The following is a 27,154-nucleotide window of genomic DNA, read 5'->3' as shown; positions in this document are numbered from 1 at the left end:
CTGAAAATTGCCTCATCACCTACAAGAACTCATTGGCTCGAAAGGATGCCAAGATGAACACAGCAGAATCCATTGGCGCATCCACCAAGAAAACACAGAGTTTTTAATAAAACAACTAGTTACAAGCTCTGGTAAAGACTTAGCGTATGTCGCTTTTGAGGACTGTGAGAAGCTTTGGGCAGTCTCAGACGGAAATCAAGACCAAGAACGCAACCAATGATGACGAATACAGTGGAGCTACTGGGTCACTTATGAATGAGATTTCCGTTCTGACCTACAGCTCTCGGACATTAAGAGAGATAACCGCGGTGGTTCGCAAGCGCTTGAGCGGAAACAATCGCAAGAGCTCACATAAAAACGCTGTGCATATCCTGAAAACCCTCACCTTGACCGCGTATCTGATAAACAATGGTTCCAACGAGTTCGTGGCGTGGATTAGATCCTACGTGTACTTAATAGACTCACTGAAGGAGTTTACTATAGGGAGCAGAGGACAAGAGCGGATGGCCGTGCAGATTCGGAGCCTTGCTTCCACGCTCTCAGTGATACTCAGGGACGACGAATTACTGCGGCAGCGGCGCAGCGACGTAACACTATTCCGGTCGAGTATATCGACGCCCGGACGAAAGTCCACCGACAACAGCCACTTGAAATTCACTCAGCTGAGCAACCGAGCAGAGGATCTCCGCAATACAAGACCTACGCGAAGCCTGGATGTCGGCAGCCGGTCATATCCACGCCATAGTCTGGACCACGCGAGGGCTCGGGTAGCGCTGGACCCGTTGACCGAAGAAGAAGCCTTGGACAAGGAAAACATATGCCCTTCTGTGCGCTCCGAACAAAAGTTCCAAGAAGAAGGCGTGTTCAGGCGTCGGGGTGTAACGAGGCTGGCTTCAAACAACCCTTTTAGATAGGCCACCCACGATAAGCGCTTCTTGCGCTGGCCTCCGGTATCGAGATTTTCTCGCACCTCGCAGTAGTGGTACTGCAGTCCGCACTCGCGACGATGACCACCCACGGTTTTGTTGCCCGTGCGGCCCGTGGATAGCATTCTGCCGCAGAGCTTCGTTCAATTAATCCGACAGACGGTTCATGCTGGTGGTTTTCTAAGGAGCTACATGACAATGGTGAAATTTTATTCTCAGCCGCACTAATGGCTCTCACGCGGCGGCTCCGCGGCTTCGCGTCCTCACTCCACTGCCAGCGCATGCGGGCCACTTTCAAGGCGCCTTGACTGGGTTCGTTTAAAGAGTCGCCGCGATGCTGCCTTCGCGGTCTGCATAGGACTTTCTATACGAACAAGACGTTTCCATGTATAATTAATTACGGCATAGTCAAATTTTCCATGAATAATTATCCTTTCGCTCAACAGAGCTTTAACTTGCCCGCCGAACCATGTTCAGCCGCGCCAATTCATGAAGAAACCGAATTGATCATATCGGCTAACAAGTTGAGCTATGTGCGGGGTTGAGAGTGGTCGCAGACTTACAATTTTGGTCTGGAATGGTCCTTGGCTGTCAAGTTGAGCGCAGGAAAAGCACCATTTTCATTTACCAAAGTGAATTCTCTGCCATAGAGTATCAACACCTTAAGCACGTGAGTGTCACGGGAAGTCCATAACGCCATACGACGCGTCAATGGTTATACCAGAACACCAACTTGGAGCGGAGCTTCCAAAACCTATCTTTGCTGTTGAGAATTATGTTCGTGAACAATGCTCTTCGTGCGGCGGGAGGGACAAAAGGAAAGGCTGCGAGCGGGGGGCCAGATTCAGGGGGCGACTCAGCGAGGCCAACGGGCTCCCGGAACACAGAAGTATAAATACCAAGGAGCTGGAATATTTGCCACCGCTTTTAACTGCCGAAAGACACTCTTTTCCGAGCGTTAAGGCTTCGAACAACGACACGAGAAAGAGGCTAACTGAAAGGAAAACCCAAGCGCGCGACACGATGCAGATTTTTGTGAAGACTTTGACTGGTAAGACGATCACACTAGAGGTCGAATCTTCGGACACCATCGACAACGTTAAGTCGAAGATTCAGGACAAGGAGGGTATTCCTCCCGACCAACAGAGACTGATCTTTGCTGGTAAGCAGCTGGAAGACGGCAGGACGCTCTCTGACTACAACATCCAGAAGGAGTCCACGCTTCACCTGGTGTTGAGGTTGAGAGGTGGTATGCAGATTTTCGTCAAGACCTTGACTGGTAAGACGATCACACTAGAGGTCGAATCTTCGGACACCATCGACAACGTTAAGTCGAAGATTCAGGACAAGGAGGGTATTCCTCCCGACCAACAGAGACTGATCTTTGCTGGTAAGCAGCTGGAAGACGGCAGGACGCTCTCTGACTACAACATCCAGAAGGAGTCCACGCTTCACCTGGTGTTGAGGTTGAGAGGTGGTATGCAGATTTTCGTCAAGACCTTGACTGGTAAGACGATCACACTAGAGGTCGAATCTTCGGACACCATCGACAACGTTAAGTCGAAGATTCAGGACAAGGAGGGTATTCCTCCCGACCAACAGAGACTGATCTTTGCTGGTAAGCAGCTGGAAGACGGCAGGACGCTCTCTGACTACAACATCCAGAAGGAGTCCACGCTTCACCTGGTGTTGAGGTTGAGAGGTGGTATGCAGATTTTCGTCAAGACCTTGACTGGTAAGACGATCACACTAGAGGTCGAATCTTCGGACACCATCGACAACGTTAAGTCGAAGATTCAGGACAAGGAGGGTATTCCTCCCGACCAACAGAGACTGATCTTTGCTGGTAAGCAGCTGGAAGACGGCAGGACACTCTCTGACTACAACATCCAGAAGGAGTCTACGCTTCACTTGGTGCTGCGTTTACGTGGAGGCTGGTAAACTTCCGCGTCTACCCTATGTATAAGTTTAAGTTTCGCGTAAATACGTTTTGCTAAAAAGTGTACTCTGGGCTTGAAAGCCTCCTCGTCTACAAAATCGCTAAACCACACCAGCATTTTTCAACTCTACTGATACCACAGGAGAGGGGTCAAGGTGCATCAAACGCCGCAGATCGTTTTCCACAATAAACCAAAAATTAACCTTCTTCTCTAGCAAGCTTTTCCCAAACCTAACGCATTGTATCTTCACGTTTTCAATAGACTCTGGGCTGCTTGCCTGTGCAAACGATTTGGTCCACAGTTCTTTTAAGCAAGTCTGCTCACCTTCGGTCAACCCTTGAGGCGCCCTCTCTAAAATAGCAGAGCCCAGCTCACACACTGCGATTTGACTCCTCCAGGTAAAAATTATGTTACTGGATTCGAACAGATTTAGGGAGGCCTTTGTGATAGCTTCAAGAGTACGTTGAGATAAGTCGCCATCATCTGACATCCGGTACAGTAGGACAACCTTTTTAAGTAGTTTAATTTTGTATTCCTCGCTTGCCACGTTATCCTTCCGGGACTTGCGGTTAACGTCAGTGGATACCCGTTGTTTCTTGTAGTTTGATTCATCCAAATTTTCGTCAGAGGCAGTTTCATCAGCCCCGTTATCTATTCTCTCGATTATGTGCATCGCCACTTCAAGGTTCTTTTCATGAAGAGCCGGACTCCAAAAGTCAGCGCTGTAAGAGAGTGAAGTGAAAATTACATCACGGACATAACCAAAATTAGTGCGCGATATTTCATTTATAAGCCTGCTTTCAACAGAACTGCGAATCGCCGTACTATTCAGATAAAAGGGTTTGAACTTTCTTGCGAGAACCACAAGCGTTTCTACTACCGTCTCCTTACCTTGCCACGCTCGCCCTTGAGTTGTTTCCAGGATCACTTTAAAAAGTTGCGGAATGGTGTTGAGCGGGGTTTCAACGCTTGCTTGAGCACAAGCCTCACAAACGCTCTTAGCGCATGTTATCTTGATGTTGAAATTGTTAGACTTAAGACGTTGAGCCGCCAGGCTAATAATCTCTTCCAAATAGAGGTTTACGGTTCCTGAACTCGAGGACGTCGATTCGTTCCAGATTTTTGTATAGGTTTCTGCCACATCGTCACTATCATGCATACCAATAAAAACCAGAGGCAGAAGCGCCGATTCCACATTCTGGAACATTTCAGTAGAATATTTGAACATCGACATAATCGCCATCCCAGCTATAACCCTTGAACTGCTGTCCTCAGAATTGAAATATTTCTCTGTAAGTTTTCCTGCATATTTTCCCACTTTCCCGGGCTTGCACACTTTACAAACCCGTCCAAAAGAGACGGTGTACGCCTCAGATACCGTAAAGCTCCGATCATTGAGACCAGAGAAGCATGTTTTTAGTAACTTGGAACCAAATTCTGAAAGACTAGTAGGATTCTGTAGGACCAATAGTGATATAACTTTGGATGATCCGATTTTGGAAGGGAGACCCACGGATTTCTTTGAAGCTTTAATCACCTTGTCAACAACCGAAGGAAGCAAGCCAGTGTCACAATTACCCACTAAAGTCTCAATGGACCTCATTATAGGAGACTGCTGAACACCAAGAGCTCTCTGTGCGTTGACATCGGAGGTATTGAGGTTGTACTTTTCGGCGTTCATTGTCAAATAGTTCACAACCTGCGGTTCAAGCGGGGACAAAAGAAGCAGGAATTCGTAAATGAGTGATGGAGCAAATGAGCGGACCGCAGAACTTGCCTCTTTTATAAGTACAAGCAAGGTCTCTAGCGAAAATGCTCTTATTTCTTCAGCATCACTATTGAGGCCCTTGTGTCCGAGGAAGAACGGGATAAGTTTCTCCAAGATTGGCTGCGATGATTTTCCATTAATGTCGTCGTGTTTCACAGAGCGTACCAAAATCTTGGAAAGAATCTTTGTGACCTTTATACCGGCAGAACGCACACTCTCTTTTATGTCATCCATGGCCCGAAATGCCATTGTCCATATTTCCTCTAATTTATCCTGGTATTGCTTTTCATTCGTGATCTCCAATAAATCTATCAATGCAGTGGTGCTTGCCTCTCGAACCCTCCAATCTTTACCACCTATTCCCTGTAAAATGCTGTTCAGTATTTCATCAAAGTATTCCGTTATTGTGGCAGATGTGTTATCAACCAGGGCATTCCAAATGCCATTCATTGCCTCTGAAACATTTTTGAAGGGATCAAACCTATATCTGTAAAGTAAAGGTATAAGCTTTTGAGATGCATGGGGGGTACTGCGCAAAAACTCGTCAACAGACGACTTCGAAAATATAGATGTAAGCCCGAATGCAACGCCTTTTCTTGAAGACCATAAAGCCGTGTTCCTGGCAAGTGGGAGAAACTTGTAAACCAACGATGGGTCGCCAGCTTCACTGGCAAGACTGAGAAGATCTTTGTAAGTAGAAATAGACCCTTCTCCTGTATTCATTGTACCGGGCTCAAATAATTGCGATTCTGAAGAAATGGTACCGGAACTCATATCCAGCGCAGCTTTAGGGTCGATGAAGAATTTAAAAAGCCCTTTAAGCATTTCTTCCTGCAGGTCTTTGTCGCTGACATCGTAAATTAAACCAAGACCTCTGCTAGCAGAGTCCTGCACGAGATCGTCATTATCTGCGAGGAAGCGTGCAAAGCTGACATGGATCTTCCGTGCATGAGTACGAACTGAATCAGTGTGCCCTAAATATTGGACAAAACACAGTAACCAAATACATGCTGCTTTACGGAGTGAAGGTTTCGAGGCTTCACATAAAACTAGCAGTTTACCAATGATGAGTTCAGAACTTGTATCACCAAACGTATTAGTCAAAAAGTCAAGCTCGTTTTTTTTCAGGTATTCCTTATCTCTAAGAATGGAAGAGTTCCATCCACCAGCAAGAACGGTCATGCCCTCTCCAGCGAAGAAAAGAACGTCCACCTCTTTCGATAAATGGGACTCCTCCAATGCGTCGAAAAAGGTATCAATAAAGCCGAACTCAGCGGCATAAAGAGAAAGTTGAGACCATGCTTGAATGGTGGGTTGCGTTCTAAGAGGATATCTGCGCAGAGCTATCATAACTCTTTGAACAGTAGCTTTTCTTTTTTCTTTACTCAAAAGCCTTAGAAGGCCAAACTTTAAAATGGGGTCTAAACATCTAAGACCGTTGGGCTTCAAATCTGTAACTTCCAGGGAAACAATAACCTTATCAATAAGCGGCAAAGCCTCTTCAGCTGTTAGTGCCTTTTCCTGAAGCCCCAGTAATGGTAAAGTGAAACTTGAGGTGAGGATTGCGGGTACAAAGTCTCCTGACTCTATTGGCACACGAGTAGCTTCTGCCATACGAGAAGCAGTACCATCACTAAAATTTGATGATTGAATAATTCCATAAATTTTTGCTGCGCATTCTATGTCAGCTTCCGAAAGTAAGAGATACCGATGCAAGAGTTCAAACAGTTTTGGGAGAAAGTCACTCATCTTTTGAAGCATGCTATGATTCATGTAACTTGCAAAGAAAAGAGAAACAAACCCCATAGAAAACGTTTCGTTGTTCACGGAATTATTCTCAGACCTACTTTCTCTTCCCACGAAATGACTCAACAACATGTGGGTAAATGTTGAGAGGACGTTTGAATCCAAACTTAAAACTTCACTCTCGACCAGTGAACGGACATTACTGTCCGACTGGATAGCATGCGCAACCCGAAGATGCCAGAATTCATCTTGAAGTACACTGGACTTCTTTCCAACGATTGCCTGACTTATTAAGGTTTGAAACACAAAGTTTGCACCGTAGTCAAAACTTTGGAACAAAGCGCTTGTCTTGACATCCGTTGAATGCTCCATTTGAGACTGAAACAAATCCATCAAACTCCGAACGTCTGGGAAAATGACCTCATTAGTACTCGGAGATTTGAAATCTTCGAGCACTCCGGTCTTTGATCTGTTTATGCATTGTGTCATTTTAAACCAATAAGGATGAAGACCTTTCGTCGACTCTTCTCTGATATCATGTCTATTTTCTCTGAAAAGCCCCATTACATTTAGCAGTCTAGCCTCACTGTCATCAAAAGGAAACGCAGAATTTACAAATTTAATTGCCACTGCCCGACAGTACATGAGGGCATCGATAGCCTCTTTGTCACCATACACCACGTCAAAGTTGTCAGCAAGCAACTTTTTTGCTAGAGTTCTAAGCTTGAATTTTGATGCCTCTGGTAAGCAGGCAACGTGCACACACAGGGAGTTCAAGGTTTCTTGAATGCTTTTCCTGAATTCTCTGAGATCACTTTTTAGAGAATCGAAAAGGAACTCAATAAATGAGAAATCCATGAGAAGCTGAGGGTCTTGCTTCAAAACAACACCTAACGTTTCATACTGTCTTCGGCGCTGTTCGAGCCCAATATTGAAGTTGGGAACAGAAGAGTTAAGCTGGTACTGAGGCCAACCCTCGCCATGCAAGTTATTGCGTATCAAAGAGGCAATATTCACTGAATAGTCAGACTGTGTATCTTGGAATGTCAAGGCCTCATAATTATGTCTAGCCACATGCTGCACAAATGTTAGAGAGAGAGAACGCAACTTATAGTGCGTAGAATTTAGTCCCATGGAACAGATAAGAGAGACTTTTCCGGGGCTTTTGGTTGCACAGACGCTTTTGATTAAAATCGATAATATTACCTCTTGTAACTCGCGACCAACAGGTGGTCTGTTGGTTAACCTTTCTCCAATATAAAGCCCTATGAGGGTGTCAACAAACTGCTGGTCCTCATATGGAACCTGATATTTCTTTACTAGTGCAATAGCCTGATCAGATAGGTCCGTAGAATCTGCCGAGACAACAACAAGAAATTCGAGGAGAGCCCGATCTTCCAGGGCAAAGGCGCGTGTCATGAAAGTGAAAATAGCTCTTTTGTAAGTCGACAGGCTATCACGGGTGAAGCTAACACCAGCACTAAAAGTGAAAAATTCAACTTCTTGAACGTTCAAACCAGGACAGCTGTAACCTCGAGGGATAGCAGCTGATCCTAGTTCCGGCTTTAGAGGGTTCAAGAAAAAGAACTGTCTAAACTTTTGGAACAGATATGATCTATCAAGAGCGCTGCCAATTGTTAAAAATGTCTTGGCAGAATCTTCTGAACTCTCTGTAGGCGCCTTCCAGCTCAAAAGTAGCTTGCAAAGGATGTGGAACATGCGAGGTTTCAGTGAGACTGGGAGAGCAGATATTCCTTTTATTCCTTCAGGAATTAGTTCTGTCTTTTCTTCGGGGGATAGTCGATCGACACCCTTCGATGCAAAAAGAAGACTGTATAACCCCACCGAATTTTCTGAGTGATCACCTGAAGGTTTCCAGGTCTTAGCTTGAACTATCAGCTTCTTTACGGGTAGCTTCACGCTTGTTAACGAGCTTATGCGTCCCATTACATTTTTAATACTGTTGAATACCGCCACCCTAGCTGAGCCATGGGGCGAGTCCAGCTTCAGCAACAATGCCGGAAAAAAAGTATCTAGGCTGCGTTCCAAAGCATCTTCTGATGAAGCTAGAACAAATCTCAAGTCAACCTTTTCTATGAGTTGAAGCTCCTGGCTCTCGCTCAACATCATTGGTCCCTTCATGTTGCCACACGATAGCTACTCGAGATTCTTGATAACTGGTTATGTCTCTAATGCAGCATTGTTTACGAATAAATTTCAAGAGCGACAGTTCAACCGACTCCCTTAATAAGCTCACCGAACGGTGATATATTAGTGGCTTTATTGTGCGCCAGCATAGAGGGTTGAAGAAAGATCCTTTTAGACAAATACTTACGCACCTAGCGGACTATGAAAGTGATTTGGATCACAAAAAACTTAGCGGAACCTTCTCCTAGAAGTAGAACACTTTAAATTCTATAATATTTAACAGTTTTATCAGAAAATCTTGGTTGTCTTAATCATCGAGCCTGGATAGCTCGAAAGAGCACATCTAGTGTGTGTTCTCAAATATGAGTGGAAATTTCTAAAAGTGGCAGTATTCTAGCAGGCAATTCACGAGGTCAGGAGTTTTCAGCAGGAGAAATATTCATTATTTGATGCATAAGATAGCCTTCAACACTCCCTCGATTTCAACATACAAAATTTTTCAAATTGACTTTTCCAGAGTCCAATTTGACAGGCTTCAAAAAATGGATCCCTAATCGTCTAACTTAAGACTGAAAAGAAATCCTTATATCGTCAAAATAATTCTCCACTCGGCATTAATGCTCTTACTAAAAAAATCTACCATTTGCTGTTCGAATGGCAGCATGTATGCAAAGGTTTTTTATTAGGCCCTTTGACGAAAGCTTTGTCTATACGCGGCATATTTATTTACTATATATCAGCTCAACATAGACACTTCGCTCTTAGGTACTAGTGCGCTACCAGCCTAAAGAAACAAGAACAAAACCAGTAGTGCTTGAAACCTGCTTCTAATTTCGCTTTTTTGTTAAGTTCTAAAAATTGGGCGAGATCCATAATTTTACAGTAAAGATCACATTTTTCGTTCAAACGAACCGCCGCTTGTTTTTAAAGGCTTTAGCGTTCTCTTAGTAACCGAAAATATCGATTGGTGGCCTCTGGAGACAGTTACTTCGCTAAGACATTTCGAGAAATAATGAGACCCTCATAAAAAAAGAGTGGCAACCCGCAATAAGCTTGCAAGATTAAAATTAAGATGGCAAGCAAACCTTCATTACCGCACAGCTCAGAGACGTCCAAATCTTGTGCAAATTTTGAAACGTAGTTTTTGACATATAAAGGCGAGAATTTAGCTCTTTTAAATTCAGACTGTTTTTATGAAGGTTGATTGAATCCTACAAATTTGCTTAGATAAGCTACTTACGTTTCCTTATCACTATAAACATGGGATGGCACTGATAGGTTAGCCTTTTGAGAGGTTAGGAAAAAGTTCTCGTGCAGAGACGCCTTTCCCTCATTTCAAGGAACTTATATGCCGGCAGCAGCTTTCCGTTTTTGGTAAATATCATACACGGTAGCTCCCTTTAAAACTATTTTTTTGACTTCGACTTCGATTTCAAGCAGTCCCGAATACAACTTCAGACATTCCTGATTATGATGCTTGACAGCGGCTCTAGCACTAGAGCGTTGCTGCACAACCTCATTATGCATCACGCAAGGTGAAACTGCCGCGCAGGCTATTCATATAACGCTTCAGATTAAAATTTGCAGGCTTAAGTGCCTAGAAATTCTAAGTCTATCTCTTTGAACGCCTAAATGTATACATAAGCTTAATAACGACTTTCATATTCGGAGGGAACCACTTTAAACTCATTCACTGCCATTTTTACCATGTTCAAATCAAATAGACTTGCAAATGGCAATGAGACAGCGAAGACCCACACAGAAGCTGTCATAAACAATGCATCAAAGACATAAATTGTCCATTCGTGAGACATAAGATACCCTTCCCGCCCTTGGCAAAATTCTGCTGTTCTAACGATACATCTGATAAGGATGAAAATACTGGAAACAATAAGTGTCCAGTTGATTATCTTCCATTTGTTGCCAAATTTCAACGTCAAATCTGCTCTCCCGCGAGCAAGTATCAAGAATCTAATTTCCGTAAGTAAAAAGAAGCCAAAAAACACCAATTGAACTATTAGACCAATGATCGCCAGAATTTCCCCAGTCTTCTGGCTACTAGATTTGGCCATGAGACCGCCACCACCGCACTGCAAAAGGAAGCTGAAAATGTCGCCGCATACAAAAAACATGGTATTGAATCTTGCAGGTATAATTGAGAGGGAAGAGCAGTCAAGGAGAGATAGCATTGCTCCGAATATCATGTAAATCGAGGCTGCAATCAAAGCGGGGGCGACGAGCACAAACATGGACTGAATGACATAAGGCAATATTTTATCTTGATTTTTTGAAGAATAAGCTCTAGCAATATATCCAATCGTTTCCAATCCGCACCCAACTATCAAGCACACAAATTTTGACGATGGTTTTTTTCTGGATAATCCAACCATTGAATATTCTGAATGATTTAATCGGTCATCCATTGTAACTGATATGGTTTTTTTTGCGCGTCGCTGAAGTACGATAACTTCCACACTTAATACTAGAAGCGACAAAGCAAAAACAGCAGCAAACAATGCTGCTGCGCTTGTACTTGGAGTGTAGTTGTACAGCTCAAAGTCTGAGGTCGAAGTGCCCATTTTTTTTTCTCTTGGATGGTTAAACTTTTAGTGGTGAATGGAAGAAAAAGGCTTACGATAGAAAATCGCCGAAAGCCAACCTGACTGAGTACATGCTCATTTATAGGTTCTCGACAGGTTTGGTGATTTGCATCTTGTTCAGCCTCATTTGAAGTTCGGTCGGAACACCCCAAGTCACGTGCAATAGATTCCGAAGCTTGTCGGCTTTGCAGGGTTTTTTTAACTCGTTAGAATGCTTTTCGTAGCGCGCGTAATTTTATGTAATCACAGCCTAGTTTGTGTCGTGATACAAAAATGGCATCAAGTCTTGCTCATCAAACTGAAATCCCCATATGTCTTCATTAAACATACTTGACAGTACTGTAGTAAATTCAGTCGCACTACTGTGCTCTGGTGTATCTTTACTTTCAGCCGGAATATCATGCTTATCAATTGACCAACCCTTTTTCTTCATAAACGTAGTGAATGTTTCGTGGTACAACGATTTCTTCTTGGACTTGGTTTCAAACAAGCGCCAAAGGTCAGAATTGCTATCAAGCGTCTTAGAGCAAAATTCATTCAGCTTTTGATCAAGTTCCTTCACTTCAGTCGGAAGCTCATTACCAAACAGATGTTGCGACCTTTTTAAATAGAGTTGTAGGCAGATTCTGCAAATAACGAGAGATATTGCTTGACCAGCCTGAATGCGCGGTTGAAGAAATTGGCGCAGATGCTGTTGATCAAGACCCTCGCCACCGCCAATCCTCATCAAAAGTGATGCAAAGAAACACAAGACAGATATGTCAAAGTCAGAATTCTCCCCGCGATGATTGATATAGCAATCTGAAACGACAAGAAATGAAGTGTAATTTGGTATCATAAGTGCGCAAAATACTGGCGCCGAACCCACTCGCGTGCCGCGTAGCAGGTTAGCCCTGGCACATTCGATATATCGCGTTTGACAGTCCTCAATAGATGATGCGAGATCTCTAGCACTGTTTGTTGTTTTGCTTAATCTAAGGATAAGCTTCTCAAATGCAAGGAGCAAGCACAAATAACAGTATTCAATGATAACGGTCCATTTTGATGAAGGTTTCGGTACATCAGAGGGCTCAGAATCGGAAAAAAGACGTCTAAAGCTGGTAATTAATGCAATAGTGTCTTGGTAATCAGATTTCAAAGAATTAACGACTTCTGTTGCGCTACTTCCAAACTTTGAACCTGACATTTGGTAGGTTGTATACTTTCGCGCAAAAAGTAGATTTCTGGAGGCTCTTTCTATCATTTTCCCCATAAAAATATATCCAAAAAGTGATGCTGCGTCGGAACTTGCCCCTTTCAGAGAGACTCTTTCAATGAGTGTTTCGCAACTCATAGAATCCTCGACGCCCAGTGCCATAACGCAACGAGGAAACAAACAAACAGATTCCTCGTCTCTTAGCAAAGGCAATTTACCATGACTAACGGCATAAAACTTATCCCACCAATAACATTTCCACCAGAGCTTTCTATGATGGTCTGCCTCTGATTCTTTAAGATTATGGTAGAATTCCCACCGATTAAGGCCATTATCTATGGCAAATCGAACCAAGAAGCAAACAACTCTCCCTAGAATCAAGGTTTGATCAAACGAAACACGGCATTCTATGTAGTTCAACAAACATTCAAAATGCTCCATGCTAAAAAACTCTGAGAACCAATCTTTTTGAAGCTGTTCGGTACTCAGAATTGAGATCACGCTGTACACTTCGAAAAAGCGCCATAGCTCGGCAGTAGTTGCAGACGACACATCAAGACTCTTTCCGTTGCGACAATGATCTTGGAATAATTCAGAAAGAGCAACAAAGCGCCATCTTGAGCCAGCGTCTTTTTGTTTCTCGCTTTGTAAGTGGGCTTGGCGTAATTCAAGCGGGATAAGTTCAAGAAGTTTGTCGTAGATAGCTTCAGAAGATGAGGAGCCTTTCAACCCGAAATGCTGGGCACACGTTCTTATCGGTGATCTATGAAGTGCCAAAGTTTGCTGGTAACCAACAGTAGCCAAATCAAAGTATCTTCCGAGCAAGAAAAAAGCTTCCTGCACTTTCGCAGGACTTAGTTCTTCATGAACTTTTTCAAATATCTTTTCGAGATTATCAAGGGACAGCATTGATAGAGGCGAGTAAAGGCCGTGGAAACGGCCTAGAGACAAAGCGGGCTCGACCGGAGAGTTTGGGTTTTCTTCATAACCCACCTTCGCGGGCCCGAACGAAGCCAGCTTATATTCCAAGCTTTTCTCTCCTCGGCAGTTTGCAGCTTTATATGGATTAAGCTGCATATGGAGCCTGCTTTCCAGATCGTGGACCCTCATCGATATGTCAGTGACAGTACTAGACATACTACCAGGATCATCTTGTGCGAGGGAGGACAAGTTCCTGAGAGTCGAATGTAGGTTGCTGATCAACCTGAGAGCCTCGCTTGTATCTATGTGAGGCTTGCCTTTGATATTAACCTGCTCTAGAGATGGCGTGTCGTACGCGCACTCAAGCCCATTAGTTTTACAACTAGAACACGGTCTGCAGCCGTTACATTTGACTTTTCTTCTTCGGCAACTTATGCATGCTTGGGGAGTCTTACGTATAGTATATGCCCTCTTTGTTACCCTTGGTGTAGCCATGACCTGAGGGGGCCTTGAGTCCTGAGCCATACATTTGGCTTTATATGCATGATCCAAAAGAAGGTATCCGCTTCTACTCTCCACATAACGCATATATCATCTAGAACGAGATTCAAAGATGACCAGGGCACGGAGTTTAGGCCCTCAAGATTTGTAAATAAATTGAGATTTAGAGGCAAACGCACGCTCTGGTAACATATAATCTGACATTTTCGTTCCCATGTAATGTTGCTCCCGTCCCAATAGAGTAGGTCCGTGTGAACAGTGAGTGAACGGTGGAGCCTAACGTCCGACTCATTTTGGTCTCCATGGCAAAAGTACTTTACGCATTAAATCACGCATCATTTTTAGACACATCCAAAGCTTCCTAAATTGAATATATCTATGGTTTATTGCTTTGTCCCATATGCAAGTTTGGAGGAGGTCCTTTTTTCAATCAATTATTTGAATTTGATTCACATTTGCAGGAAAATTGTTGAAGAAGTCTCGGCTTTAAAAGTCCTGGAAATATTGTAGAATTCCCTTTAACTTGCTGATTCTCACTATTTCGAATGCTATAAATTTCCTAATTTTTCTTTAGAAGGTTAGTAAGATCTCGTTAACCAGAACGGACCAAACATAAACAATGTCTTTAGACCGTATAGTCTGGCACAATACGGTTCTTAGGTATTCATAAAAGCGCTTACACCGGTATCAGTCAGTTTTTAGTCATATCTATAACGCCTGTGATTGTGTTTCCCCTTTATGCTGTTTTTTAGCCGCCAATGTTTTCTATCACTTGATACGCATGTATGTGTCTTCCTCTAACTCTGTTCCCCAAACTGCAGCCAACAGGATGCCTGATTTGAGGAAACATAAACGTTATCCATTGATAAAAGTTTTAAGTGTGATTTATTTTTGGAGGTTTTATATTTCACCTCATGTCTCGATTCAGTACGTGCTTCAAAATACTTGCCTTCATCGAGGCAGAAGTCCGCACCAAATCAGTAACTTGGAGGAAGCCTGGTCGCGAGTCTTTCCTTTCATTCGTAGAGAAAGAAAAGTCATAACACACGCTTCCTTTCTGGAGAGTTGTTACAGTCGAACATCAATTGGAGTGATGGAGCATCTCACTAGTCTGGCAATCTTATGGTCTAACTTTTGATATATTCGTATATAATGCTATATAAAGGGGAGGTTAGCAAACAAGCAAACTTCTGCGAGCACCTGCATTTCAGTCGTCCTTAAGCCAAATTTGAACCACAATGCTGGAATCACTTGCAGCTGGATTGCTGAATCGGTTTCTTGGTTCTTATGTCGAGAACTTTGATCCGAAACAGCTGAACGTTGGTATTTGGAGTGGCGATGTCAAGCTTAAAAAGTTGAAACTGAAAAAGGAATCCCTTGACGCGCTAGACCTTCCCATAGACGTACGCTTTGGGTTCCTGGGCGATCTCACACTACTCGTTCCATGGTCCAGCCTGAAAAATAAACCTGTCAAGATTCTTATCGAAGATGTCTATTTGTTGTGCGGGCCCCGCGATCAGTCGGCCAAGTCTTTTGCGGAAGATGAGGAACGCGAACTTAGACTCAAACTCCAGAAATTAGATGAATACGAAGCCCTTGGAAAGTCACAACCCACCGGAAAAGAAGATTCTTCGAGTTCTGAGAGCTTTACCCAATCATTGCTCACCAAGGTTGTGGATAATCTCCAAATATCCATTAAAAACATACATATCCGGTATGAGGACATGGATTGCGTTTTTGGAGAAGTTCCATACTCTTTGGGTGCGACATTAAGTGAGCTCTCGATTGTCTCGACTGACGAGCACTGGGAGCCAAGCTTCATTTCAATAACAAGCTCCATTGCGCGTAAGCTATTGACGTTGAACTCCCTCTCAGTATATTGGAACACGGACTGTGAAAGTGTGTATCACCCAGATCACGATGAGCTTTTCAGACGTCTTCGCAATTCCATCAGTAGCAAGAAGAACATACCTGACCATGAATTCCTGCTAAGGCCTGTCACTGGAATTGGCAGACTTGTCTTGAGCAAAAAAGGATCCACTGAAACTAATCCACATGTTGACATTGCGCTAGTATTTGATGAATTTGGATTTGATATTAATAATTGCCAATACGAGGACATTTTGAATACTGCCTCGAAACTACATTGGTATCAAAAAACTTTGAAATCCAGGAAACATAGACCTAATTTCCCAGTGAGCGAAGACCCAAAAGCTTGGTTCAAATACGCGGCGAAAGCTGTTTTGCAAGAAGTCCATGAGAAAAACTACAAATGGAGTTGGGACTATATAAAATGGAGGAGGGATAGAAGAATTGAATATATCCCTTTATGGAAGAAAAAGCTGGGCACTGAAAAGAAAACGCAAAGCCTTTCTGATGAGGAGCAGCAGAAGCTTAAAGAACTGCACAAAGAGCTCTCATTTGAAGACATTAAGCTCTTTAGAGCGCTAGCAAAAAAATCATATCTCACCGAAAAACTGGAAGTCAGTAACTCTGCAGCGGAATCCAAAGGCTCATCTGCTGCTGGCTCTTCTGGCTGGTTCTCTTCTTGGTGGAATGGCAACTCACCGCAGAATGACGATGACTTGGTCATGTCGGAAGAGCAACAACAAGAACTTTATGATGCCATTGAATTCGATGAGAATAAGCAAGTTATTGATTCAATTGACATTCCCAAAGACAGAATTACTGCAAAGGTGACATGCGTCTTAAACCGAGGGTCGCTTTCCATTGTTGACAAGAATAGGTCCATCAAGTTAGGGGAAATGGTGTTTGAGGGGTGCGAAACAGAATTTTTGCAGCGACCAGATTCTTTTTTTTGTTCTTTCAAGTTACATGAGTTCAAGGTTGAAGATGGATCCCCTAACACATTATACAAGCATATTGTCAGCGTGAAGAATTTGCAAATGAACGAAGGAAATGTATCTCAACATGATGAGCCTTTTTTCAAAGTTGCAGTCGAGAAGAACCCATTGGACGATTCGGCTGATAGCAAGATCGATATCAAGCTTCGCAGTATGACTATTTTCTATCATGTTCACTTCGTCAATGAAATAATTAAACTCTTCCGTCCACCCCGCCAGCACCTTGATACTATCGGTGCTATTATGAGTGCGGCCGAAGCTACTGTTGAGGGTTGGACTGTCCAGACGAGGATGGGTCTGGAATCCATTTTGGAGGACCACAAAACTGTTAATCTGAGTTTAGATCTCCAGGCGCCTCTCCTTATAATTCCTTTAGACCCTCATGTATGGGCCTCCCCATGTGCTGTGATAGATGCAGGTCATATGTCAATAGTGAGTGATTTAGTGCCCAAGGAAACTCTCACGAAATATAAGAATATGAGCTCGAGCGAGTACGAAAAGCTTGACACTAGAGACATCAAGCGACTTATGTTTGATAGGTTCAAACTTCGCCTAACAGATACCCAGTTCCTTATTGGACCCGACATTCGATCCACAATTTCAAATCTCAACGTTAGCGAGAGAGAGAGCTCCTTTGTCATTTTGGATAAGTTAGAAGTTGAACTGGACGTTGACGTCTCTATTCTTCCCAAGGCGTTGAATTTGCCAAAGATCAAAATTTATGGAAAACTGCCCCTTTTAAAGCTATCCTTGAATGACTATCAATACAAGGTCATGATGCAACTCATTGATCAGTGCCTGCCTGACCTCGATTATCCTGAGAGCGATTTAGACTCTGTTGACCCTAAAACATCGAGTGACAGCAAAATTTTGAACAGTTTAGAAAGCAAAGAGGTAGCAATTTTGCGGCAGACCTTGTCTCGGCTTCAGAAAATGTCAGAAGCTGAACTGAAGCAGAGACTACTCCAATTGACCTTCGATGTTGAAGTGATTCAACTATCGATATTCAAATGCAACAATGCAGAGACCATGAAATCAGACCTGCTAGTCGACTTATTTGGAGATAGAATGCATTTGACATTTGCAAAAAAGGCCCAAGATATGGACTTACATCTAAATCTTCAGTCTTTTAAAGTTGTCGATCATATTGACAGTGGTGCAAGTTCAGAGTTTAAAAACATGATAGCGTCATCGAATGAAAACACACAAGCGTCTCACTTATTTGAACTTAAATTGAACAGGGCACAAAGAATCGTTACATATAATAACACGTTGATTGAAGTTTTCGATCAGGACGTCAGCCTTGATATGACTGAGCTGACATTTGTCCTGACGCCCAAATCAATTTTGACTATACTCAACTATACCCTCACTACTTTCACCAATCCGGAGGCCCCAGAGTTACCTGGTGATGCCTTGAAGCACAACTCTCCAGATTTGGCGGACGCGCCGCAGAAAATTAACCTGCGCATGAATATGGATAACATTATCGTTATTCTGAACGATGATTCTGTTAAATTAGCTACATTCCGACTAAGCGCAGCTCAGATAGAACAGCTTCTGCTTCCAGAAAAAATGAAAATCAACGCGAAGCTAGGGGCTATGCAATTGACAAATGATGCTGATGATGGTTTATCGATAGACTCGCCTTTGAGGGAACTTATTAGTATGAGCGGCTCTGAGCTTGCTGAGTTGACGTATGAAACATTCGATCCTTCAACCGAAAAATTGGACTACAGTTCCCTTTTAAAATACAAAACGGGTTCGATGAACGTTAACTTTGTGGACCACGCTGTCAACAAGATAGTAAATTACCTCGCCAAATTCCAAAAAATGAAAGTTTTCTTTGACAGAGCCCGCGAGGCTGCGTACAATCAGGCAGGTAACATTGAAACAGTCAATAATATCAAGCTGGATATCCTAGTGAGAGCCCCTGTCATAACCTTCCCGAAGTTGATTGACCCTCGGAGAAACCTGTTTGATCATGTTTCTTTCTTTTTGGGAGAGTTCTTTCTGCAAAACTCTTTCCATAATGAAGGCGAAAGATTGGTAAATAAAATAAAAGCGGGAATACGCTCAGGTAACCTAGGCTCAACGTTTCACATGGAGCACGAACTTACTCAAAATTTGCACATCATTGAGAACCTGGATCTTCACTTTGATATTGACCATTATCAGGGCACTAAGCAAATACCTGTCAAAATCGACGCCAAAGGTGTTTTTGAACCTTTAGCTGCTCACTTAACTGAATTACAACTTCAGTATATTTATCTGCTGAGCCAGAGGCTTCCAAATGCGTTTATCATAGATTATTGTGAAGATGACTTTGCAGAAATTCAAGATGTTGCAAGAAACGCCAATACTTTTGTTTCGCCGGAAGCAAAAACAGAGACGAAGCCTGACCCAATTTTATTTACTGAGGAAGAAGACCGGACCTCGGAAACCGAGTTTAGTGTTAATTTTACGGCACCCCAGCTTTCTCTGACCATTTACAATGATACCAAGAATTCATCGGATATAAGCCAGAGTGGAATTACAAAAATCAGCCTGAATGATATTGGTCTTTCGCTCGGCATTGACAAGGACTCGCGTATGAGGGCGGAAACTCACATAGCTTCGTTCACAGTCGATGACATCCGGAAGGTCAAACAGAATAAGCACGATAAGATCATTCCCAAAGTGTCGCATGACAGCTATCAATTTATGGCTTCATACACCAAAGAACAACATGAATCACTAACGGTTGATAATGTTAATGTTACGGTTGATAGTCCAAGAATCATTCTTGCACTAGATTATCTTTTTGCCTTGAAATCATTCATTGATGCATCTGTGAATATCAATCCTCCCGCCAAGGTGTTTGATAAATCCCCCGCGCATGCCAGCCCGCCAGCCCTGGAGCAAGAACAACAACCGTCATCTACCAAATTCCAGTATTCTATTAACGTCGTTGACAGTTCTCTGGTCCTTCTGTCGGATCCTTCCGAAGAAAATACCGAGGCAATAGTGTTTAACGTTGGGCAACTACTTTTTGCAGACCAAAACATCATGACTGCTAGTGCCAATAACATTGGCATGTTTCTCTGTAGAATGCAATCTTTCGACAAAAATCGGATTCGCTTACTTGATGATTTTTCATCAAGCATTCTTTTTGACCAAAGAAGTTCGACGTCTGAAAAGCTTATAACTGATGTTCATGCTTCAGTTGAGCCTCTCGTTATGAGACTTGCTTTGAGAGATATCAGGTTAGCCATGTCCATTTTCAACAAAGCCATGACTCTCGCAAGGGAACATGGGCTGAGTCCACAGGTTGAGCCAGAAGCAGACGAATCAGGTACGAAGTATGGTTCATTTTCCAAAGAATTTAAGAAAACCCTTTCACGGTATGCCCCCAGTATTGTTTCATCTATGAGCAATATTTCAAAATCAGATGACATTAGTGAGGAAGAATTGGAGACCATTGTTAAACATGAAAAGCTGGAAGCTAATTTTGAGGGCTTAAGATTGGTCCTGATTGGTGATATTCATGAACTTCCAATAATTGATTTGAGCATTAAACCTTTTACGTTAAACGCCAAGGATTGGACCAACGATGTTGAGGCTGTCGCATCTATTGAAACCTACGCTAATGTGTTCAACTACTCTAGATCTAGTTGGGAACCTCTTTTAGAAACTGTGCCTTTATCTTTCCATTTATCGAAGGGCATAGAAACAGATGCTGCCTTGTGTTTTGATATCATTTCTCGTCAACTTGCCGAAGTGTCTCTTTCATCGCGTACGATAGCATTGCTCTCTCAGATCCCAAATTCACTTTATTATACAAAAGATACAGAAGCTAGGGGAGCAACGAAGCCTTATAAGATTTGCAATGACACAGGGATGGACTTGAAAATATGGATTGCGTCCGAGAAACCCCAATCAAAAGACCAGATAACAATACTTAAAAGCGGAGAAACAATCCCTTGGGAGTTTGAAGACTGGAGAAAAGTTCGTGAGAACTTGGATACAGACGACTCAATGAATACGTTAGGAGCTAGTATTGAAGGAGGGCATTATGAATCAACTTTGAAGATTGACGTGACCTCCGAAGGGGAAGATGTTTACACCCTCCAGCCGAAAGTGAATGGGGTCCATACAAGGCTGGCTTGTGAGTTGAAGCTTTGTGAAGATAACGTTAAGCTCTTGATTATAAGATCTACTCTGACCTTAGAGAACGCTACAAGTGATTTGCTTGAGTTTAAGCTATCAAATGAAGACGGAATCTTCACCATAAATCCAGGAGAGTCCCGCTCAATCCCTGCTGAAAAGGCGTATAGCTCTCGTTTCCTTTTGAAGCCAAGTGGGAACTACGGCTGGTCAAGAGAAAGTATATCATGGAGGGATCTGATGTCCCGCCCACGCTCTGTTGTCTGTGAGAATAAAGAAGATCCTGCACTTTTCTACTATGAAGTTGATGCTAAATTCGACAAAGAAGAGCCTCTGGCAAGCATATATCCTCATATGAAAGTCATCATCTCGTCCCCTCTTATTTTGGAGAACTTGCTGCCCTATTCGATGAAATACAAGCTCTTTTGGAGATCAGAGAGCGCAAACGCCACAAAAGGGAAAGAGGAAACAGAAACTCGTCTTCTTCACAAAGGTGAAAGAGTGCTAATTCACAGCGTCACATTACGTGACTACCTTTTACTGGCGGTACAGCCAATGGACGATGGTCTTCAAATGTCAGAGCAGTCTCTTATTAACACTAGGCCTAATTCTGAATTGAAGGCAGAAAGCAAGCTATTTTTGAAATACGAGAACGGCCAAAAGCTGAACCTTAACCTCCATTATCGAACAGTGGAAGGCTCTCGTGCTAAAATCATTAGTGTTTATTCGCCATACGTTATTTTGAATGGAAGCAACAGAGATATTCAAGTTGAGGGTGATAGAAACAACATTGCGATATCCAAAGTGCTCTTAAAAGATGATTCTTCAAAATACACGAACCCTCGAATGTTTTCTTTCGAGCGCGATAGATCTAACAAAAACAGAGCACGCATAAAGTTCAAGGACTCAGATTGGAGTGTGAGGACGTCTTTTGATGCGATAGGTCAGTCGGTTGATTTAACAATGGATATACCTAACAAGAATCAGGAAAGCAATATCGGAGTCGTTGTGTCCGAAGGCGAAGGAAAGTATGCTCTCAGTAAAATCATAAAGATCATGCCCAGATATATTTTGCGAAACAATCTGGACGTGGATTTAGAAGTCAGCGAATATGGATCCAGCAATGTACTCACGGCTTTTTCAAAAGTCTCTTTCCCGTTATACAAGATGAGAAATATTGTAAACAAGCATCTCAGCATTAAGTTCCTTGGGTCTCAGTCTGAATGGTCTTCTCCCTTTATGATTAAGGATATTGGTTCAAGTTACGTTAAGGTACTGAAAAACAGATCTGGACATCAGCTTTTGAAGTTAGATATTGTTCTGGAAGATTCAACCATATTCATAAGCATTGATAATGCGGACGGAGAATGGCCATACTCGATCAGAAATTTTTCTGATCACGAATTCATCTTCTATCAGCGGGATCCTCATACTTTTGATACGGAGGAAGATTATGATCTCTACGATGATTTGGGAGACATGAAATATGAAGCTCTATACTACAGAGTTCCTCCAAGAAGCGCCATGCCCTATGCATGGGACTATCCGGCTGCTAGACAAAAGAAGCTGGTTTTAGTCTGTCGTCAACGTCAGCGGGAGATACAGCTAGCTGAAATAGGTAACCTCAGGCCAATGAGGATTCCGTCACGAAATGGGAACGAAGCACCAGCCATCGTCGATCTCAATGTTGTGGCTGACGGCCCTACGCAAGCTTTAATCATCACTAACTATCGCCCCGAATTAAGTCTTTACAAACTCAAAACGGGCAACACTACTAGCTCATCCTTATCTTCGGATAAGGGAGATCGTTTTGAAGTTAGGGATGAAGACAAAAACGTCTTTACTAAAGTCGTAGTTTCGTTTGAAGGTGTTGGAATTTCTTTGATCAATACTCGTCTACAAGAGCTTTGCTATGTGACGCTCAACGGGCTCGAACTTCGCTACAACGAATCAGACCTATACCAAACAGCTAGTGTAAAATTGAAATGGCTTCAAATTGATAACCAGTTGTTTGGAGGCATTTTCCCTAACATCCTTTACCCAACAGCCATTCAAAAAACTGCGAAGGAATTGAACAACCACCCAGTGCTCTCAGGATCTGTATCGAAAGTCAAAGATGACACACACGGCGTCCTGTATCTCAAACATGCAACCCTTCTACTTCAAGAGCTCACTGTCCAGCTTGATGAGGACTTTTTGATGGCTTTAATTGACTTTACGAAAGTGCCAGGAGCCTCTTGGGTTAACAATGTTGAAGACAATATGTGCACTGAGTGTACAATGCTTTCATATCCAAGTGAGCTTCAAAGAAACAACGACATTTACTTTGAAGTATTCCACTTGCAGCCAACCATGTTGCATCTTTCATTTGTCCGTACAGAGCGCCTGAATGTCGAGGGTGAAAAGGTGGACCCTCAGAATACATTGATGTTCTTTACCAATGTTTTGACTATGGCGTTTGCCAACATTAACGATGCACCTATCAAACTTAACTCGTTATTTTTGGATAATGCCAAGGTGCCTTTGCCAATGCTAATGAGTGCGATACAGGTTCATTACGGGCAGCAGTTCTTCTATCAGATCCACAAAATACTTGGTTCGGCTGACTTTTTGGGGAATCCAGTGGGGCTTTTCAACAATATCAGCTCTGGCGTGTGGGATATCTTTTACGAACCATACCAGGGATACATGATGAATGACAGGCCACAAGAATTGGGCATTAGTATAGCCAAAGGTGGCCTGAGCTTCGTCAAAAAGTCTGTTTTTGGGCTTTCTGACAGTTTCGCGAGATTCACTGGCTCGGTAGCCAAGGGTCTGTCAGTTGCTACACAGGATGCACAATTCCAAGAGAGACGACGCTTGGAGCAGCGCAAGGCGAGGAACAATAAGAGTATTAACGGTTTCGGCTCCGGCGCAACATCTTTTGTAAATGGTGTCAGCAGCGGGCTTAGAGGTATTGCTTTCGATCCGTATCAAGGCGCTTCTAAAGAAGGGGTCCCTGGCTTTTTGAAGGGCCTAGGAAAGGGACTAGTCGGCCTCCCAACAAAGACCGCGATTGGCATGTTGGACCTTGCCAGCAATGTCAGTGAGGGTATCAGGAACACGACAACTGTGATGGACGGCTCGCTCACTACTCAGGTGCGTCTCCCTAGGTATATCGGATACGATAAGATCATTAAACCATACAATTTGCGTGAGTCGCAGGGCCAATACTGGCTCAAGAGCGCCAATGGTGGCGAATGCATAACGGATCAGTACTTGGCGCACGTAGTGTTGCCTGGAAAACAGCTTGCCGTGCTGGTATCTCTGCAGCACATAATTGAGGTCAGGCTTGCTAGTCTCGAGATCATGTGGAAAGTTCGCTACACAGACGTTCGCTCCATGACGCTGGAGAGGGCCGGTCTTGTTATAGTACTCAAGGGCGCATCCAGTGAGCTGTTTGTGCCTATCTCAGACCCTGAAGAGAAGAGGTTCCTCTACAAGAACATCTCTGTCGCAGTTAACGAATACAACAAGTACTGTCAGGCGGAACTATGAGCTGTGAGCCTGCTACAAATTGCTCCGTAGCATGCTTCGGAAGGAATGGAGCCACCTCCTATCGACGACAATGAATACGCGAGATAGCAGAAAGAAGCTATCGTTTTGTATCCTACGTTCGGACCTCGGTCTCCCTTCGGCGTTTATCAGGCCACTCGTTAAGACCTACAGGCGTATTATTATCTCTCATGCTCAATGACATTTTCGTCTATGGTGACTTTGTTTACGAGCCGGGTTTGGCATCCCGGGCTGAGACACGTTCGTTAGTGACAGTTCTAGGGACGAAAGTTGGCTATTATGGTGCGATCACGCTTTTCAGTTCGGCGCTTTCCTGCGAATTCAATCTTTACTGTTGTTGAAAGAGTAACGAAGGCCAGGGTATTGACTTACTGCGCCGAACGAACCCTGATAAAGTACACCGATTGAATACACCCGAAAAGCACCGAGGCCCTTCCGATCATCGCTTTAATACACCCAATATCCCCTTTCAGCATTTGAGTTCTTTACTCCTTCTTTCTGATACACCATATATCACTTTATACTAATGCGACACTCCGATTTGCTCCGATGCCTGACCTTCATTTCTCTGTAGCCTATCGGCTCCGAGATTGGGGATACGCTCGTGTATATAAAACCAACAAAGTATGGAGCAGCGGCGATGAGAGTTGCAAATAGTCTCCGGTCCGAAACAGAAAGGTAGAAATGATGATGAGCGGTATTTTAAAGAGGAACATAGCAGGAGTGGTTGCAAGGAGAGGATTAGCTACTGAGGTAGTACAGGAGCCAAGACTAAAGACATTCAAGATCTATCGTTGGAACCCGGACCACCCTGCCGACAAGCCAAAATTGCAAGAGTTCAAGGTTGACTTGAACAAATGCGGACCTATGGTGCTGGATGCATTACTAAAGATCAAGGATGAGCAGGATGCAACCCTTACGCTGAGAAGATCGTGCAGAGAGGGTATTTGCGGCTCGTGCGCGATGAACATCGGAGGCAGAAACACGCTAGCGTGCTTGTGCAAGATCGACACAGATGTTTCTAAGCAGACCAAGATCTACCCCCTGCCACATATGTACATCGTCAAGGACCTGGTTCCTGACCTGACGCAATTCTACAAGCAGTACAAGTCGGTGCAGCCTTACTTGCAGAGGTCGAAGATGCCAGAGGACGGCAAGGAGAACTTGCAGAGCATCGAAGACAGAAAGAAGCTAGACGGTCTTTACGAGTGTATTCTTTGCGCTTGCTGCTCGACATCGTGCCCTTCGTATTGGTGGAACCAGGAGCAGTATCTGGGGCCAGCGGTTCTCATGCAGGCATACCGTTGGTTGATCGACTCCAGAGACGAGGCTTCCAAGTTCAGAAAAGAGATGCTACAGAACTCCATGTCCTTGTACAGATGTCACACCATTATGAACTGTACCAGAACGTGTCCTAAGGGTCTCAACCCGGGTTACGCTATCGCCGAGATCAAGAAGGCTTTGGCTACCTCCTAAGAAAGAGTGAAAACAAGCACTCAACAAAACCCTCCACATACGGGAAGCCCCAGAAGCTGATTTTTCGAGGCTTTCGCGTTATTATTTATTAGAAATATCAACACCTTCACACTATTTATCATTATATTTATTAGAACAAAACAAGTCAAAGTTGAGCGCCAACCTCACAGATCCATGATCCCGCTTGGCGAGTTCCGCGAACAGCTCCAGGCACTAATTCCAGTATTACAGCTTTGGCCAAAATGTCTCAGTGTGCATGCTTCTCTGAACGGCGAGGCGCTCATAGGGCTGGCGGAGCATCCGACGCTGGCCTTCTACACGTATGAGTTTGAGATAGGGTACTCGCAGACGTACCAAGAGCCCCGACTGATATTCAAGATATGGGAAGCGACAACTGAGCAAGGAGCTGAACTGCAACGTCCATGCTTCCCTGCTGACTTATCAAGGCTCATGAACGTGCAGGACTTTAGCATAGGCCTTGACCACCTGCACGAAGCACGCAAAGATAGCTGGTTTAGCGTCCATGCTTGCGACACCTCACATATAGTAGGGTCAGTGAAGCATCATTACCTTAAACGCTGGGCTTCTGTTTACTTGTCGCTGTTTGACCCGTGTTTTTCTAACACGTATTTATTCGTTGATGATGTATGACATTCGACCAACAACATCTGAAATTCCCCGAACCGTACTTTGATTAAAAAGAGAGAAAATGGCCTCGTTTGTGACTGTGAGAGGCCAAGCAATTTCCCTGGAATCACAAACTGAATCTCTACTGTCCAAGTTTTCGCAGTATGCGCAAACCACAAGCTCCGAGCCCACATCTCAGGAGAGGAATCTTGACTCTAAGCTAGATAGCCTGCTCACCCAGCGGCAAGAGGTGGTGGACTCCTTGAGCAACATCTGCAACGAGAACCCCAGTATCTCTGCTTCGAAGCTATCGCAACTTCAGCGGCACCGAGAAATCTTGCAAGAACACTGGCAACATTTCAGAAATCTCCGGTCTTCGATCCAGCAAGAGCGCAACCGCCTGAACCTTTTATTCAGCGTCAAAAAAGACATAGCACAGCAGTCTGAACAAGACCAGGATAAGTATATCCAGGATGAGGCACGCCGCATAGACGAGTCTCACAATGTCGTGGACAGCCTAGTTTCACAGGCCTGGGATACCAGGGACCAGTTTTCCTCTCAAAGAACCGTGCTGCAGACCGCAAACAACAGAATGATGCAGACTTTGCAGCGCGTTCCTGGTATTAATCAGGTCATTGCTAAGATCAACACCAGAAGAAAGAAGAATGCGGTTATCCTTGCTTCCTTAATCACTTTATGTATACTATTTCTGTTCTTTACCTGGTAGATATCTTTAAAACA

The 27,154-nt window shown here is 43.6% G+C and overlaps 9 protein-coding genes across 9 annotated transcripts; 6 read left to right on the top strand and 3 right to left on the bottom strand.

Moving 5' to 3' along the window:
* Positions 1 to 146: 146 nt before the first annotated feature.
* Positions 147 to 914, top strand: ENT4 (Ent4p; the record flags this gene model as incomplete). The annotated part of the gene is made up of 1 exon (XM_002553691.1): positions 147 to 914. One exon carries the CDS (start codon positions 147 to 149, stop codon positions 912 to 914), a length of 768 nt encoding a protein of 255 aa, XP_002553737.1.
* Positions 915 to 1,637: 723 nt separating this feature from the next.
* On the top strand, positions 1,638 to 2,867 carry UBI4 (ubiquitin; the record flags this gene model as incomplete). The annotated part of the gene is made up of 1 exon (XM_002553690.1): positions 1,638 to 2,867. One exon carries the CDS (start codon positions 1,638 to 1,640, stop codon positions 2,865 to 2,867), a length of 1,230 nt encoding a protein of 409 aa, XP_002553736.1.
* A 99-nt stretch (positions 2,868 to 2,966) lies between these two features.
* Positions 2,967 to 8,522, bottom strand: ECM29 (Ecm29p; the record flags this gene model as incomplete). Its single annotated transcript, XM_002553689.1, has 1 exon — positions 2,967 to 8,522. The coding sequence occupies one exon, from the start codon at positions 8,520 to 8,522 to the stop codon at positions 2,967 to 2,969; it is 5,556 nt and encodes a 1,851-aa protein (XP_002553735.1).
* Positions 8,523 to 10,174: 1,652 nt separating this feature from the next.
* Positions 10,175 to 11,107, bottom strand: KLTH0E05808g (RTA1 domain-containing protein; the record flags this gene model as incomplete). Its single annotated transcript, XM_002553688.1, has 1 exon — positions 10,175 to 11,107. The coding sequence occupies one exon, from the start codon at positions 11,105 to 11,107 to the stop codon at positions 10,175 to 10,177; it is 933 nt and encodes a 310-aa protein (XP_002553734.1).
* A 271-nt stretch (positions 11,108 to 11,378) lies between these two features.
* KLTH0E05786g (Zn(II)2Cys6 transcription factor) lies at positions 11,379 to 13,832 on the bottom strand (the record flags this gene model as incomplete). Its single annotated transcript, XM_002553687.1, has 1 exon — positions 11,379 to 13,832. One exon carries the CDS (start codon positions 13,830 to 13,832, stop codon positions 11,379 to 11,381), a length of 2,454 nt encoding a protein of 817 aa, XP_002553733.1.
* Positions 13,833 to 14,983: 1,151 nt separating this feature from the next.
* On the top strand, positions 14,984 to 24,292 carry VPS13 (membrane morphogenesis protein VPS13; the record flags this gene model as incomplete). Its single annotated transcript, XM_002553686.1, has 1 exon — positions 14,984 to 24,292. The coding sequence occupies one exon, from the start codon at positions 14,984 to 14,986 to the stop codon at positions 24,290 to 24,292; it is 9,309 nt and encodes a 3,102-aa protein (XP_002553732.1).
* Positions 24,293 to 24,994: 702 nt separating this feature from the next.
* SDH2 (succinate dehydrogenase iron-sulfur protein subunit SDH2) lies at positions 24,995 to 25,786 on the top strand (the record flags this gene model as incomplete). The annotated part of the gene is made up of 1 exon (XM_002553685.1): positions 24,995 to 25,786. One exon carries the CDS (start codon positions 24,995 to 24,997, stop codon positions 25,784 to 25,786), a length of 792 nt encoding a protein of 263 aa, XP_002553731.1.
* Positions 25,787 to 25,960: 174 nt separating this feature from the next.
* On the top strand, positions 25,961 to 26,437 carry ATG10 (E2-like conjugating enzyme; the record flags this gene model as incomplete). Its single annotated transcript, XM_002553684.1, has 1 exon — positions 25,961 to 26,437. The coding sequence occupies one exon, from the start codon at positions 25,961 to 25,963 to the stop codon at positions 26,435 to 26,437; it is 477 nt and encodes a 158-aa protein (XP_002553730.1).
* A 58-nt stretch (positions 26,438 to 26,495) lies between these two features.
* GOS1 (Gos1p) lies at positions 26,496 to 27,140 on the top strand (the record flags this gene model as incomplete). The annotated part of the gene is made up of 1 exon (XM_002553683.1): positions 26,496 to 27,140. One exon carries the CDS (start codon positions 26,496 to 26,498, stop codon positions 27,138 to 27,140), a length of 645 nt encoding a protein of 214 aa, XP_002553729.1.
* Positions 27,141 to 27,154: the final 14 nt, after the last annotated feature.

Source organism: Lachancea thermotolerans (assembly GCF_000142805.1).
Source record: "Lachancea thermotolerans CBS 6340 chromosome E complete sequence".
In the NCBI taxonomy this organism is placed as follows: domain Eukaryota; kingdom Fungi; phylum Ascomycota; class Saccharomycetes; order Saccharomycetales; family Saccharomycetaceae; genus Lachancea; species Lachancea thermotolerans.
This window is presented reverse-complemented; position numbering and strand designations above follow the sequence as displayed.